This window comes from Petromyzon marinus, chromosome 46, assembly GCF_048934315.1.
Source record: "Petromyzon marinus isolate PM22_M1 ecotype Great Lakes invasive population chromosome 46, UKy_Petmar_22M1.pri1.0, whole genome shotgun sequence".
Lineage (NCBI taxonomy): Eukaryota > Metazoa > Chordata > Hyperoartia > Petromyzontiformes > Petromyzontidae > Petromyzon > Petromyzon marinus.
The window spans coordinates 7,732,099-7,746,997 of NC_133712.1; the positions used below are offsets into that span (position 1 = coordinate 7,732,099).

At 49.1% G+C, this 14,899-nt stretch overlaps 1 protein-coding gene across 1 annotated transcript in view; it reads right to left on the minus strand.

The window, feature by feature from the left end:
- Window positions 1–18: 18 nt before the first annotated feature.
- The window catches only part of LOC116952301 (synaptophysin-like), a 70,878-nt gene continuing 55,997 nt past the window's right edge, over window positions 19–14,899 (minus strand). Inside the window, exons 4-6 of the mRNA XM_032971519.2 lie at window positions 14,602–14,800; window positions 13,113–13,310; window positions 19–11,282 (exon numbers count right to left, since the gene is read on the minus strand). Coding sequence (XP_032827410.1) covers window positions 10,953–11,282; window positions 13,113–13,310; window positions 14,602–14,800 — 727 coding nt within the window. The 3' untranslated portion in view covers window positions 19–10,952. The remainder of the gene's footprint in view (window positions 11,283–13,112; window positions 13,311–14,601; window positions 14,801–14,899) is intronic.

Genomic DNA, 14,899 nt, shown 5'->3' on the forward strand with positions numbered 1-14,899 from the left:
ACAACAAACCCAAATTCGTTTTTGTTTCATTGGTTTTGGAAACTTTATTCAGATTTCGCAAATTACGACACACGACGAGGTGGGGGAGGGGGTAATACACAAACGGGGTTAGGAGAACCGTGTCATCATCAGCATCGTCATCATCACACAGCGCACGCACGTCCAGAACGAGAGGAAGGGGGCGAGTAGGCAACACAACCCAAGGACGGAGTGATGGCTTTGTTCATAACCAGTACGGCGGGAGTTCATTACACATCGGCAGCGCGGATTTCCCTCCGACGTCATTCTCGGGTCGCACCGCGCCTGGCCTGGAGGACGAGCGACCCTCGCAGCTGCCGAGCGAGGGTTCGACCCGGGGGGGGGGGATGCTCCGACGACAGGAAGCGTCGGTTGCCGGAGTGGAGAGAGAGCGGAGGGGAGTACAGAGAGAGATGAGAGGGTGGAGATAGCAGAATGCGTGGAGGGGAGTAGAGAGAGACATGATAGGGTGGAGATAGCAGAATGCGTGGAGGGGAGTACAGAGAGAGAGAGAGATGAGGCCGGAGGTCAGAGAATGCGTAGGTGTGAGTAGAGTAACAAGGGTAGAGAGGTAGGGGAGTGGCGGATTGGAAGTGGTGCGAATGTTAGGGGAGCATGTGAAGAGGAGTAGAATGAGATGAGAGGCAGGAGAGTGAATGGAGGAGAGTAGAGGGAGATGAGGGGGGAGAGATGACAGGGAGACGGGAGTAGAGAGGTAGGCAAGGGCAACTCCGTGTCCCGTATCGGACGCAGCGCTGAACGCCGCGCGGGACGACGCGACGCAACATCGGAGGGCGCTGCAGCGGAACCGCGAAAACCCTACGCAGTAGCATCAGCAATACGTGTCAGTGGAGAAGCATCTAAGGTAGTAGACATCATATATATACTCTTTGCCTGTGCGTGTATACTGCAGTCATATATATACGTGTGTGTGCGTGTATTTAAATAGATTTTCTCTTGTTTCACGAATCAAAACACTTGCGCACGGCTGCAAAAAAAAATGTCACGATAGCGTTTCCTGAATATTTAAGAATTACGTTCTCCAACAGAAGAGTTTGATTCATTTTACGCACACACACAACTCTCTACGACCACAATGTTTAAGCTACGTAACGTCTTGCCATTCACATACGTTATTACGTGATATCTTTTTGAAAGGGGTTTCGGGGGGGATGGGAGGGGGGATAGCGGGGCAGGGTGGGGAGGTCATCACATTCTTGGCAATGTACATCTAGCGAGAGTCATATTTACACGACATATAGTAGTATAGTTTCGCACTCACTGGTTGCACATTTAAGCTGGAATTCTACAATAAATAGTTCATCACTTCCACGAAAAGTTATTCCACATTCATGTCAATAGAAGTTATATAGGGAATCACACTATACAGATACATTTTTTTTCGAGAGTTTTTGTTGTTTTGTGCACGTGCTCACGTGGGGGGTGGGAAAAGAATTACAGCGACACCTCCACGGACCAAGGCGACCACGGCGGCGGGACACGGCACTCGCTCCACGCTCTCCAGGCTCGCCCCCAATCCCACGGAACGGCGCGTTCCCCCAAGCTACCGCCCACCCATCGATCGGTGGCGTTTGTTTGCAAAGACGACAACAACAAGAAGAAATAAGCCACGCGTATGCACATACGTACGTAGCGAACCGTGCGCTAAAAGCGGAGGTGCGGGGAAGGACAACAAAATACACAAAGACAAAGATCCCCCCGTGTAGCCTTAACAGACTGTTTGGGGGAAGTGCTGTTAGCGAGCACCTATGAAGGCCGGCACAGCGCACGAGGGGGTGGGTGGCCAGCCCCACGCCCGGCCGCCTTTGTCTCCCTAGTGGCGATGTTCATACACCGCACCAGGTACTCATATGAGGCTGAGTTGACCTAGGGGAGGCCCAGGACCGGTACAGGTACTCGTCACCAGTGTTGGCCGTGAGCGAGAATTGAACTCGGCTCACCGGGTTCGTCGCGCGGCGCGCTAACCGCTACACTACCGCTCCCCCATACACACACACACAAGACGTATAATAATGCCAATTACATAACCGGGAAAACCGACCCACCGCGAGTTAAGCAGCAATGGACACAGTAGCCGCTCTCCTGCCCCCACGTCACTTTCAGCGTCTTGTCGCAGAATGCACTTTTGAAATTGAAAAAAAATCCAATCATTATCATGATGACGATCATGCCAATTATTTACCCAGGAAAGCCTTATTGAGACTGTTTTTTCAGGGTCGAGGGCAGGGTCTTTTGTCACAAACCGCAGTCTTGCCTATATGACGAAACAACAAAACGTAAGAACCCCCTGCGTACCACATGCACAAAATCGGGACGCCCGACATAGCCAGCAGACACGGTCGCGGTGCACCGTGGATATAAACTGCATCGACACATTAGCAACGCCTCCGGTCAACGTTGCTCTAACTGCCATGTGACAAACGCGATACTACTCTCGGTGGTGGCAGGGCGGCTGGGGAAAGCGCTGTCCTGTACTCTCCATGGAGGCGAATTCGCGTGAAGGGATCTCAGAGGTAGCTCTGTGGTATCCGCTTTCGTGGGCCATCCTCTAGCACGGATGACACGCACTGTTCTGCGAGAGATCCGAACGGTGACTTGGTCTCCGCTGCTCTTAGACCTCTTTGTGGGTACACAACGAGGTGGCGGTTCGTGGGTCCACGTTGAGGCTACAGCTTCCATCTCGGATGCGCAGGTGATGACGCGTGCAGGTGGATTCCCTGCGCTGGCAGTGGCTTCATCACTCGTGCTCGAGAGTCTCAACAGACTCTGAGACTCGCATTCGAGTGGGATACTCGCACAGGAGATCCGGAGACTCACGAGGAGACCCGGCGACTCTCACATATGTTCACTTTGAGTCCCAAAGACTCTCAGGAGACGCGCAGACTCACATAGAGACCCCTCTCAGAAACTGCAATGTGCTGGTCATGCCTTCATCGGCACTTTTTCCAGCAAACGGGGTGCACTCGGCCCACACAGCGTCCCAACTCCACACATTACCTGTGTTTCCAATGATCCATCAGTCCAATAGACTTGCACATAAACCACAGAATCACACAGGGATCCCAGTATCGGTGCACCATTACCAAATCCACACACATCGCCCGTGTTCCAATTATCGATCAGTCCACCTGCAAGCGTTCATCAACTGAGACTAGGACTCTACGGAGGCCATAAATGCAGACTAGGTACTCGCAGACCAGGTATTCAACTTGTCGCTACCACCTGGGGTGGCATCGCTTCAGCAGTTTCATTTTCTTCACATGTTCAATGTCAGTGAATTATGCCGTAATCATTTGAAGCGAGTTCTCAAGTAATTCATTCGTAATTCACGTAGAAATAAACCGCTACTGCTTACGTCTTGTTTATCTGAGGTGGTGCCAATGTCTGCTCTAGTCCATGGACTAAAAGCCTCCTCAACACGGAACCATGAAGACCCACTGGTGTACGACAACGATTTGAAGAAGAAACGCAAAGATAAAGATCCCCCGTGTAGCCGTAACACACTTTTGGGCAAGTGCTGTTAGCCAGCACCAATAGAGGCCGGCGCGGCACACGAGGGGCCAGGTGGCCAGCACCACACCCGGCCGACTTTGTCTTCCCAGTGCCGATGTCTGCCCACCACACCAGGAACTCATTTGAGGCCGAGTCGACCTTGTCGAGTCCCTGGACCGGTTCAGATAACCATCACCGGTGTTGGCCGTGAGCGGGAATCGAAATCTGGTTGCCGGGTCCGTAGCGCAGCGCGTTAACCATTGTGCCACCGTATATCAACACACAAGACGCACGCCCACACACACAGAAACAAAGGGGGGGGGGTGTTAATACCCATTGAGCACAGAGACAAAATACACTGAACACAAGCCAGGAAAGTGCCACGTAATTAACATTTCAGTACCTACAGTAGTATACGGTTGTAGCCGGCGACGAGTGAGACGCGTATCGATTCACCCCTCCAGACATGATCCATTGAAACTGTTCGGACTTTTTTAGGGGGGGGGGAGGGGGGGGGTGACGATTCCGATTCAAGAATCGATTCTCTTTGGTCTAATTTGTCTGATTCAATTTAAAGACGTCTGCCTCAATTGGCCTTTGTATACGCCTGCTTTGAATTGCTGGAATTAAGTGTTCCGTCTCGGTCGTTCCACCTCGTTCGCCCTCGCCTCGAGGGAGCCTTTCACTCCGAGTTAGTGCGTCGCCATCACCATCGTGGTCTGTCCCTTCCATCACCTCGTTAGCTACAATGGCGGGACGAGCTATACTCCACCGCTGGTTCTCCTCCGTGAACCAGTATCGCCGCTTCTCTCTTCCTTCCTTTGTTAGGACGCCGCTCAAGCTAAGCACTTTTAAATCATCTACATTGAAAACTCATTTTGTTTGAGTTGCTTTTTTGTGTTCAGTTTGTCGTCTTTCCCCTGCAACCCCTGGCGGCCGCTCCATCGTTACTCCTCAACACCGGGTCCGAGTCCGACCGGGCAGCGCGTCCTTCCCACGCGCAACAAGATTTATTGATGTCATTAACCTGCATAGGGCGCTCTCCAAATCCATTCCTATGCCTCAGTGTAAACTCCTGGCAAGCGTCTCTCTCCGCGCTTCAGTGTTGAGCCGGCGAGCGCCAGCTGGAATCACCGACATTCCCCTTTGCATTGCTTTTGCAAATGCCGTTTTATAACATTTGTCCTTACCCATGTATTGATCGTTCGAATTTTAATGTGCAATTTTATTGAGGAACTGTGTGTTGTATTTAGTGTGGTCTGTGACTGGTTTTTCTGCTGTTCTGCCTTGCCCAAGCTTGGGAATCGGTGTACTTATGCAATTTGAACGTATATACTTGATCTATTTTACGTATTTACTTTCGGCAATTTGCTTTCCTTTCCTATACTTTGCATTCCGATCGTTTTTGTTCCATACTGTTTATTTGTTGTAACGCTCTGAACCCCGCGCCACCACCCGTACTGGACATCCGTGAGAAAGAGCCACGTTGCTCATCGGCCTACATAACAATGTCTCTGATTGCATGCCGCCGACAGCGGCGCGCAACACGAGCCGGGCCCCCCCCCCACCCCCCCCGTCAATGCACACGGAGCGCTGTGGTCACAATCAAGGCGGACTGCGGCGGAATCACCAATCTCGCTGATATTGGCCAATCAAATAAAAGGGGGGGGGGGGGCGCGTGTGTCACGCGACGACTCGATCCACTGTATCGCTAGGACATTTTCTAGATGGCTGCCCAATCGACTTTCAGCGACTGCCGGATCCACCGAGGTGAATCGATAAAAATTAAACCTCAATTCACGGTCCACAATGACCATAAATATGGACGAAGACACTCTCCTTTGGCTAACGCCACGACTGCTTTTGTCACATTTCCGAGGGAGGGTGGGGGGGGAGAATCTCTGGTTGGAGATTTCGTCGGGTATCCGATTTAATCGTTCTATTCCAGTACCGGACGATAGCCCCCCCCCCCCCCCACCAATGGGAGATGCAGCCCTTCGACGTTCCAACTCTTGATTTCATCATCACATTAAGATGTCACCATGGCCAAAGTGGGTTGATGCCACCGACCTTGCGGTGCACCCCCTCCCGTGATGACGGCAGCGAAAGTCAACGCGTAAGCAGCAGGCCCGTCCACAGGGGGCAGTGCGGTATTACATCTCACACCGTGACGTCCAAGCGCATCGGGGGGCCTCCCAAAGTGCGGGGCCCGGGGCGGTCGCCCCGATTGGCCATGTACCCCTAGGGGCAGCTCTGGGTATAAGCGACGTTCGGAATCGCTGGGCAGAGAGAACAGGACTCCTTCTTTAATCATCGCTGGCACACGTTGCCTTTGTGCTCCAATTATAAACGAGTCCATGCCGCACATGTCACCAGCTGGGACCAGGAAAACCCAGCCTGACTTTGTAGCCTCCTCAACCTGTAGCGACAAAACTGCCAACTGTGCTCGCAAAAAAAAAACATTCGTGAATCCCGACAATGCTGGACGCGTAAACAGTCCAGCTGAACCATCGACAAAAAATCTACGGTTATCCTCCAGGAAAAAAACTTTGCAAAACATTTTTGCTCAACGTTCCCTCAAGGCTAACGGAACGAACGATACGGTACGCACGACGCAGAACACAACGGGGGCGGACAATGCCAATGAGACCGTGCAAACTGGACAAAAACAATAACACAGCAATACCCCGGTTTACGTTGGAGATGCGTTCCTGAAAGGTGCGACGACGAATATCTAAACGACTTGAATCGAAGCGATTTGCAGGGTACGGTGGTGGAGGCGAAGGCTGAGAGGCGATGGATAACGAGAAAAGACGTATGACGATGCTGTCAGTGACATGAATGTGTGAGTTGAGGTGACGCAAATCGTGCGGCGGTGTTAATAATAATGTCGTGACGTGTTTGCAAAATGTTTGTAAAAGGGGGAAACGTAAATCGGGGTATTGCTGTAATCGATTCACAAATCGAAATCGCGACTCTCAAATCACGACAATTCCTCGTGGCGCTTGTGGCGGTGCCGGTCGGGGTGGAGGTGGCGGGGAGAGAGAGGGCGGGGGGCAGGGGGAGTGAATTGTCGCACGTCCGGCACGAACCCCACAGCCCTGTGCGGACGGACACGCACTCGCGACATCACATCGCACAACGCTGGCATCAACGCCCCCCCCCCTCCGCCCACCACCCCCCGTGGTGTAACAGCTTACGTCAAAACCGCTTCCACAACGCTCTCTGTAAACGGTGAGACGAAGAGGTGCGTGCAGGTTGGGAAACAAAGAGTCGAGTCGCGGTAATTATAATCCACGCAACGAGTCGCGGTAATTATAATCCACGCAACGAGGGCATTTCTAGACGGCAAAGAGGCCCGACCGTGTGACCGTAACATCATCGGTCCTACCAGCATGCCTTTCATGCCACGTGACATCGCCGTACACACGGCGTTGTGTGAGGCCACCAAGATTCAGAGTCGTGACCATCTCATTATTCATATTTAAAGACTGCGGCTGAACAATGTACACCCTGGCTTCGCGCGCGTTAGGAGTCATCAGTACAACATAGCCATCATTGCCTACTGCCACCGTGTACTTCAGGGGCCACTTCACTAGGACAGGCCCTCTGTGACGGTTCACTGTGGCCACCGTTTGGTACCACCTCAGGGTAACAAACCCCAGTTGAACACGCAGTCGTAGGAGGAGGCTTTCACGACCAATATTAACCACAAAAGGGTTTCTTGGGTTATACCGCATAAATATAAATGTGAATAACCCAACCATTAATAGATATCCTTTGTAATTTGTACGAGTATATTAACCCCCCCCCCCGCTCTGGTCTTTGGACCTGATTGGCTCACAAGTGACGACATCACATTTATCCCCCGTCTATTTAAGACCAGAACAGGAGGAGGATTTCTCCACAACTCTGTCTGTCGCCTGATGATGCTGGTTGTTGTCATTACCGGTGAAACGTCACGGTACTCGAATTGTAAATGTTGCAGTGGGTTTACTGCCCAACACACAACCGGTTAGTGCTGAGCTAGTAACGAATTGCCACATTTATTTACGTGACAAACCTTGCTGATTTTCTCTGTCGGGTGGTAGTGGGTCCAGGGAAAATTTATATTTTGGCTATATAACCTAAATCCAAAACCTTTACTATAGATAATAAACCAATTGTTGACGCATATTCTGCTCCTGTCAAAGTGCCTCGTAAGCAGCCATCTGGCAGCGCTAGAGGGAGCACTCATTCACACCTGGAGGGGCGGCACGCATGTGTTTAATTCCAATTGCGCAGGGCGTCTTAAATCTTACATAAGTCTTGATGTGGGGCGATTGTTTAATCTGTGCGTACTTTACACAACAACAGTGTGCGACGAATTATATTACACTAAATGCATCGCACATATTACTTTTATGTATACATTACACAACTTATGGGCGGCCATAAATTAACGTTTTCAAATAAATACATCGTTACGGGTGTCAGAAATGTACCTGAAGAATAAGTATATATGTAAGTAAATTATTATATTATTGATGCAGAACAACTCAAGCGCAAGTCAACGTTCTGTATTGACCTTGAGGCTGAGCCTTTCATTAATAATTAAATACAATCCGTAATCCCGAAGTGCATCATTAATGAGAGTAAAATAAACATGTATTAAGTTCAACCGTTGAATGTTAAAGTTCAGGAGATCACCTCTTATTTGTGGTGATGTGTGGGGGTGACGAATATCATGTAACGTGTTATCCACGAATTTACTCCACTGATCCATAACAAAATCATGAACGATGGGAACAAAAGGGCTGCTCTAGTAGCACCGTGGCTTACTCTGTCACGGATACGAGGCGCTCTCTGCTATATTCCTAAATAAAAATGTAATGAAATTTGAAATAACCCAAGCCTGTGTAATGCCAGATATACACAACAAACATTACGTGTGTGTATATATGTTCAACAAATTTCAGTTTGGTCCAGGGATAACCCACAAAGCACGAGGCCTTTTTGCACAAACGCAGACTGAGTCCATCCGTTACCACGGAACAATTACAATTCTGCAACCCGAACGGCGTAGCGAAAGTAGCTGACGAGAGACTGACCGGTGGCTTTCATCTGTGCGGGGTTCCAGAGTAACGGGCAAAACCGACGGGCAAAACCAACAGGCCAAGGGGCACACACACACACACGAGTGGGCGGACACGTACCTATTGCAAAGTGTGATCCATTCATAGACACCCCACTGATCGCTAACCACCATGGCCTTGTGTCGCGTGTGATTGATCAACAGGAGTTACCTGCGTGTTGGATTGGCCGAGGCGGAACAGTCACGTGGGCCCCCCGCGTTCACATGACAATCGCGTGGGCCCCTCGTTAACCAGACATAACATCACCACCCCCCCACCCCTCATGCATTGTTCCCAGTGGGCTCAATGTCCCAGACGGCATGCGTACGCGACGAGACAGCGAGATATCGATGACCTCGGTATACGCATCATCATCTTCATCCACTGTTGCGAACAATTCAGTTGCGATGGAGATCACTGGGAGGCATTTCAGAGGCTCCAGATTAAAACACGGTGTGTTGATAACACACGGCTTCTCCATTATTCCAGCGGGGTGTCTAGAAATGGCTCACCCTGTATGAGCCGTGCTCAATTCTCCACCATTCAGAGGCATTGGACGAGACAGGAACGACAAAACCCATCGATGAAGTAAAAAATAAACGGCTGTACATACCTCTGCTCATCTCTGCGAAAAAATAAACCAAATGTTTTCTCCAGAATTATGATGTGACTTTCGCTCCACCATGGTGATGTGGAATAATGCTACGTTTTTTGCCATTAATTCGAGCGCTGAGATTAAATAAATTCGAGAAAAAATATTCATGCAATTTTAATAACCTTGCCTACGTTGTGCAACGTCTTATAATATTTATCTATTGTAGGAAGCGATAGAAAATAAATACAAGGATTCCAGAAATTATCAAAGGGATGTGGCGACTGTCATAACAGTATACTCCTTAAAGAATATAAGATTTTTCTCTAAATACATTCTGGAAAACCACGTGAAATTTTATCAAGGTGAGTATTTACTACGTAAGGTGATGAAATATTTGTTTCAATGTTAAGACACAGATTTCCATGAAGACAACCAGCACATACCTCGAGACAGAGTGATCCGACCACAATTAACCTGCACCAAATATTTGTAACTTAAAACTGTCCACCATTGTGAAATTATGAACGAAAATCTTAAAAGCACTTGTGTACACACAAACAACATTTGCGAGGTATAACCCAAAACATTCACAAAAACCGTGGCACATTCTTAAACAACCACATCGTGTGTAAAATAAAGTCTGGATTTACTTTCTTTTTTTACATCTGACAAAATCATTATCATAGTGGTAACGCGATTTAAACATTTTTCTACACCAAACACACGTTTGGAGGTTGATGGGGAGTTTAGCGTGCTCTTTCTTTGACCTTATGTAAATTACGATGTGTTTATTAATTTGGGCATTGAACCCTGCAGTAATTTCCAATACAGGGCAGCGATCTTTACGCACGGTTTGTGAATGATGTCCCCCATGAGTTGTCTGTGTTTGGATCAGATCGATTTTTAAAACATCCAGAGACTAGAATCCGTCATCACACTGTCACTTCCAACACACCTCGTCTACACACGGATGACGCTACATTGGACAGGTGGCTAAAAATGCAGTGCCCTTTGCCTAATAGTGGAGGGAAAAGCTGCTTCTGACTTATGTTGCTTCTTAAAATGTATTATTCATAACATGATCATGATTTTTTGTATAGACATGCCTAAAATTAAAGCCAGGGCAGGAAATTATCAGAGTTAGAAGTGTGTGTGTGTTTTTTTTATCAGTCACATCCAGAACTTGAAATATTAAATAAAGACAATTACACCACCACTCGTGATGTTTGTCGATGGCCGAAATAACATAAAGTATATATAAAGAAAATCTAACTCATAAAACTGATTGAAAATGATACTTCGAGGTCCATGAGGTCAATTTGTTGACGAAAGCAAGGAAGAAACGAAATATATAAATACGTCGTCTGTACGACATGCGTTATAACGTGACACTCAACCACCTTTGCTTTCCGACGGAAGAAAGAAAACATAATTCGCGAGCAAAGTATTTCCTCCGGCAGTTGGGCCCAGCGGAAAATCCCTGAACCCGACAGGGGCGGCCTATCACCACGTCCGCCGAAAAAAAAAATTCAACAAAAATCCGTCGCCCTATTGCAAGATCGCTTCCAATCGGGCGACACTCAACTGAGAGACGCTTGCTCGTTCTAAAACATGCTCACACCGTTTGCACTGAAAGCAACCTCTGGTTATGAACCACTCTTAATTTCCTGCCCCCGCGGTACGAAATCTGGAGAGCGTGCGGTTGGGCGACATCACATCTGGTTGACGTAGGAGGTGGGGCTAGTCTGGCCATATCCGGCCGACTGCCCGTACCCACCTCCTGCCCCGCCGCCGCCGGGCTGCTCGTATCCACCTTGCCCGTAGCCCGAGTCCTGCCCGTAGCTTACGGCGTCGCTGCTGCCGCCGCCGACACCGCCGCCCAGGCCAGGTTTGGCAGCTGCAGGCGGAATGGCGCCGGGTCCCGCAGCGGCCATGGGCCCGCTGGTTCCGGCGGCCGGCTGCCCGCCCGCCGACCAACCCGTCTCCTTGAACACGAACCAGATGTTGCCGGCCCACAGCACGAAGTTCAGGTAGCCGAAGACCTGAGAGCAGACGAGACGTGGCAGTTAGGCGCTCGAGCGTCAGACCATACGGCCAAGGATATTTTTGATAACTATTTCTATACCATTTTTTACTCGCTACAACTGCCGAGCACACATCCAAAGGCCCAAAAACGCCCAGTGGCCAGCGACGAACAACGCTGTTGAACGTGTAATGGATAAGAGAGAACACGTTTCTCGACTTAAGCAAGGTTTGAAAGAGCGTGGGAAAAAGAGACAACAGGAGGGAATTACAAAGTGTAGAAGTGCATTGAAGGAGCAGCAAGGGAAGTGTTGTGACTTGTAGTTTGGTGAGTGGGTGGGTGGGTAAGTGAGTGAATTACTATGACCTGCAGTGTGGTGAGTGAGTGGGTAGGTGGGTGAGCGAGTGAGTAATTGTAACCTGCAGTGTGGCGAGTGAGTGGGTGAGTGAGAAGTTCAACAAACATGCATACAAGTTCATGGGAACAGTAACCATGGAATTAGAGATAGAAGCGTGATAATGAGGTGGCCGACCACCTGTGAGTGAATTCTAAGAATGAGGTTCCAAATGGCAGGTGCTTGTGAGTAACGCTGACATTAAATTGTGCAACGTTCCAGTGTGTAAATATGTTAAAATGTTGCGAAACATCGTAAGTTAAACAGCAAAATTGTGTTTTTTCATTGTTTTGCAACAGTTTCACACTGATGTAACAGTTTCACACTGATGTAACAGTTTCACACTAATGTGCCATTAAATGCAATGAGAAACCCAGGTCTTTAATCCCTAACATGGTCAAGGCTAGGAGGCCTGAGCCTCACCCTCCCCTTTTGCCTGATTAACCCAGCCCTGGGAGCCCGGCAGAGGATCTAGGCAAGGATAGGCATGTGCTCGGCCTAAGAAAAATAAGCAACAATTCAGGCATTTTAGAGAAGTAAATACGATTTTTAAAAATATAAAGCGAGGAAAATTGTTAATGGGAATGTGTTATTTTCTGTAACATTTTTGACATTAATCAAGTTTTGTTTACAAAACATAACTATCCCTAATTCATAATTGGCTTCTTTTGGGTTAGGTCGTGTAAAAATGTGCATCATAAACCCTTCTGCACCCAATGCAATCAATTAATAACAGGGTCATGCGAATCAGTAACCAGTAACAAAAGCAGGAACGTATTTGGCCACGTTTGATTCATGCGACCTTGTTATTAATTGGCTGTGTTGGGTGGAGGAGGGGTTTATGACCCAGATTTTTTTTACACAAGCTAACCCCAAAGTATCCAATTACAAATCACATTGAATCGCGAAAGTCTACGCATAGAAATAATGATCTCTCTCATACACGCTTCGTGAGTATGGAGCGATGGAGTCAGCTCACGTGTAGAGGCGCTCCGTAGTGTGGCATTGTGGGACTGCGTGGGATGGTTTCGAGAGGCCCTCATCCTCTCAGAGGTGTTTCCCCCTCCCCTTTGGTTGCCACTCGGTCGTTTGTCTTGCCCACCGTTGTGATTTAAACCACTTTTTCACAAACAAGCTTACCTTTCCCCTAAATCATCGCAGCATGCTCTCCCCCTCACTGTTACCACCTGCCCAGGTTTAACCCAGACAGTCCAGAAATTGCCATCTGTGTTTGTGTGGCAGGAATTTTTTTTGATCGAGTTCTGATACCAAGTATCGTGTTTAATTTTCTTTCGGCACGCCATACTGCGGTCTCAATATACCTATAGGTCCATCGAGAAATACGTCGGGGTTTGGGCAAGCCATCGCAAACCGGGTCTGCCTTTCCCTGCCTCTCTGCAGCAGCATCCCGACATTTTTGATCGCGAGCGTGGGGCAAGAGACGTCGAAACTCACAACAGAGACGCTGAGGCCGGAGGTCACGGGGTCGAGGCCCTCCTTACAGGTGGCGAGCGGCACGGCGGCCTGGCACGCGGCCACGAGGAAGATCACCTCCTCGGGGTCCGTGGCAGATTTCACGTCCGAGAGGCCCTTAGCCCAGGCAGAGGCACTCACCAGCCACAGGAAGGAGAACACGACAGTGGCGATGAAGTCCTGAGGGAAGAAACATCGGATAAGGAGATGGAATAGGGAAAGAAAGAGGTCGAAGTGGGGGGGGGGGGGGGGGGAGGAGGGGTTACTCACAGCATGAGCACGGTCATCATTATCATCCTTGTCAATTGTCATAATCATTATCATACTTATCATCATCCTAACTGTCACTGGTCATCATCACTGTCGTAATCACATCAACATCATGGTCATAGTTGCAGTCCTTGGATCACCATAATTGTCATCAGCAATGTCACTGCCATCATCATTGTCGTCATCACCACGAACCATCGTCATCATCAATCATCGTCATTGCCGTTATCAATAATTGAAAATCATCCCTATTTGCACTGTTGTTGTCGTCTTGGTCATTATGATGCATGTAATCCTCATCACTGTCATGCTGTCATTGTCATCGTCTTAATCATCATCAATGTCGTTATCATCATCATTCATCATTGTAATTATCAATGATCAATATACATCATTCATGTCAGAGAAATTCCACAATTTCGGACATACGTTTAGGACACAATTTTAAATTAAGGCTGATTTCTGGAACGAGTCATAGTCCCTTTATCCCAGCATGTCTGACACCACAGTGCTATTTATTTCTCATGCATATCAAGAAAGGTGGACACATTATTTATTTACGACAGCCCTAAATGATTGCCGTCCAATGGCCGTGCAAAACCCCACTTTACAATCGCACCGAGTGACCACCCGAAGATTTAAAGCGTCCGAGATGTACGTCCAATAGCGTGTGCAGGCGTTGATACGTCGTCCAGCATCTGTTTATATGCCACACCAAACGGTTGTGCAGTTTGATCGTTTGCATTAGGCTAAGACTGATAAAAAAAATGTTTTGTTTGTGTATATGGCCTGCCGCATCTAAGTGGAATAGTGCAGGTCGTGAACAGGCTCCCAGCAGTGCCCCCTTTGCGTGGGCATTACGAGATATTAAATCCAGCGCTGGAAGGATTAGGGGCGTGCTTTTGTGTTTGGCAGACGATCGAATGGGGGCACGAAGACAGCCGCGCTGGACTTAGCGAGCAGCAGATGGGCATGCTGCGGTGCACAGCGCGAGTTTAAACCCCGGTCTCGCCAAGACAAGATAAAGCCTGGCGTCGCTCTCCGATGCGCGTTCGAGTTGTGCCGCGTGGTGTTCGACACGACTTCCGACGTTCCGCTCCGTGGGCTGGGAGCTTTTTTAGGCACCGAATGAAGCTGCTCACTTTCCCCCACAATAAAAATACATTGCCGGCTGCTCATGGGTCCACGGTCAATCACTCACAATCATGGGTCCACGGTTGTTCTCCGTGTACTTCTGCTGCAGGAAGATGTAGACGACGATGGCGGCGAGGGAGTAGAGGAACGCGAAGACGGCGACCGTGACGTAGAACTCGACCGACGAGGAGAAGTCGCCCGTCAGGTAGAGGCGCTCCACCTCCGCGCCTTTGCACGCCGGCACGTCAAAGAACACCTGGTGCAGGCTGGGAGGGATGGCAGAGACCGGGGCAGGGGAGGAGACAAGGGGGGAGAGGGGCGAAGAGGAGAGGGAGAAGATGGAATGGGAGGTAGAGAGGGAGAAG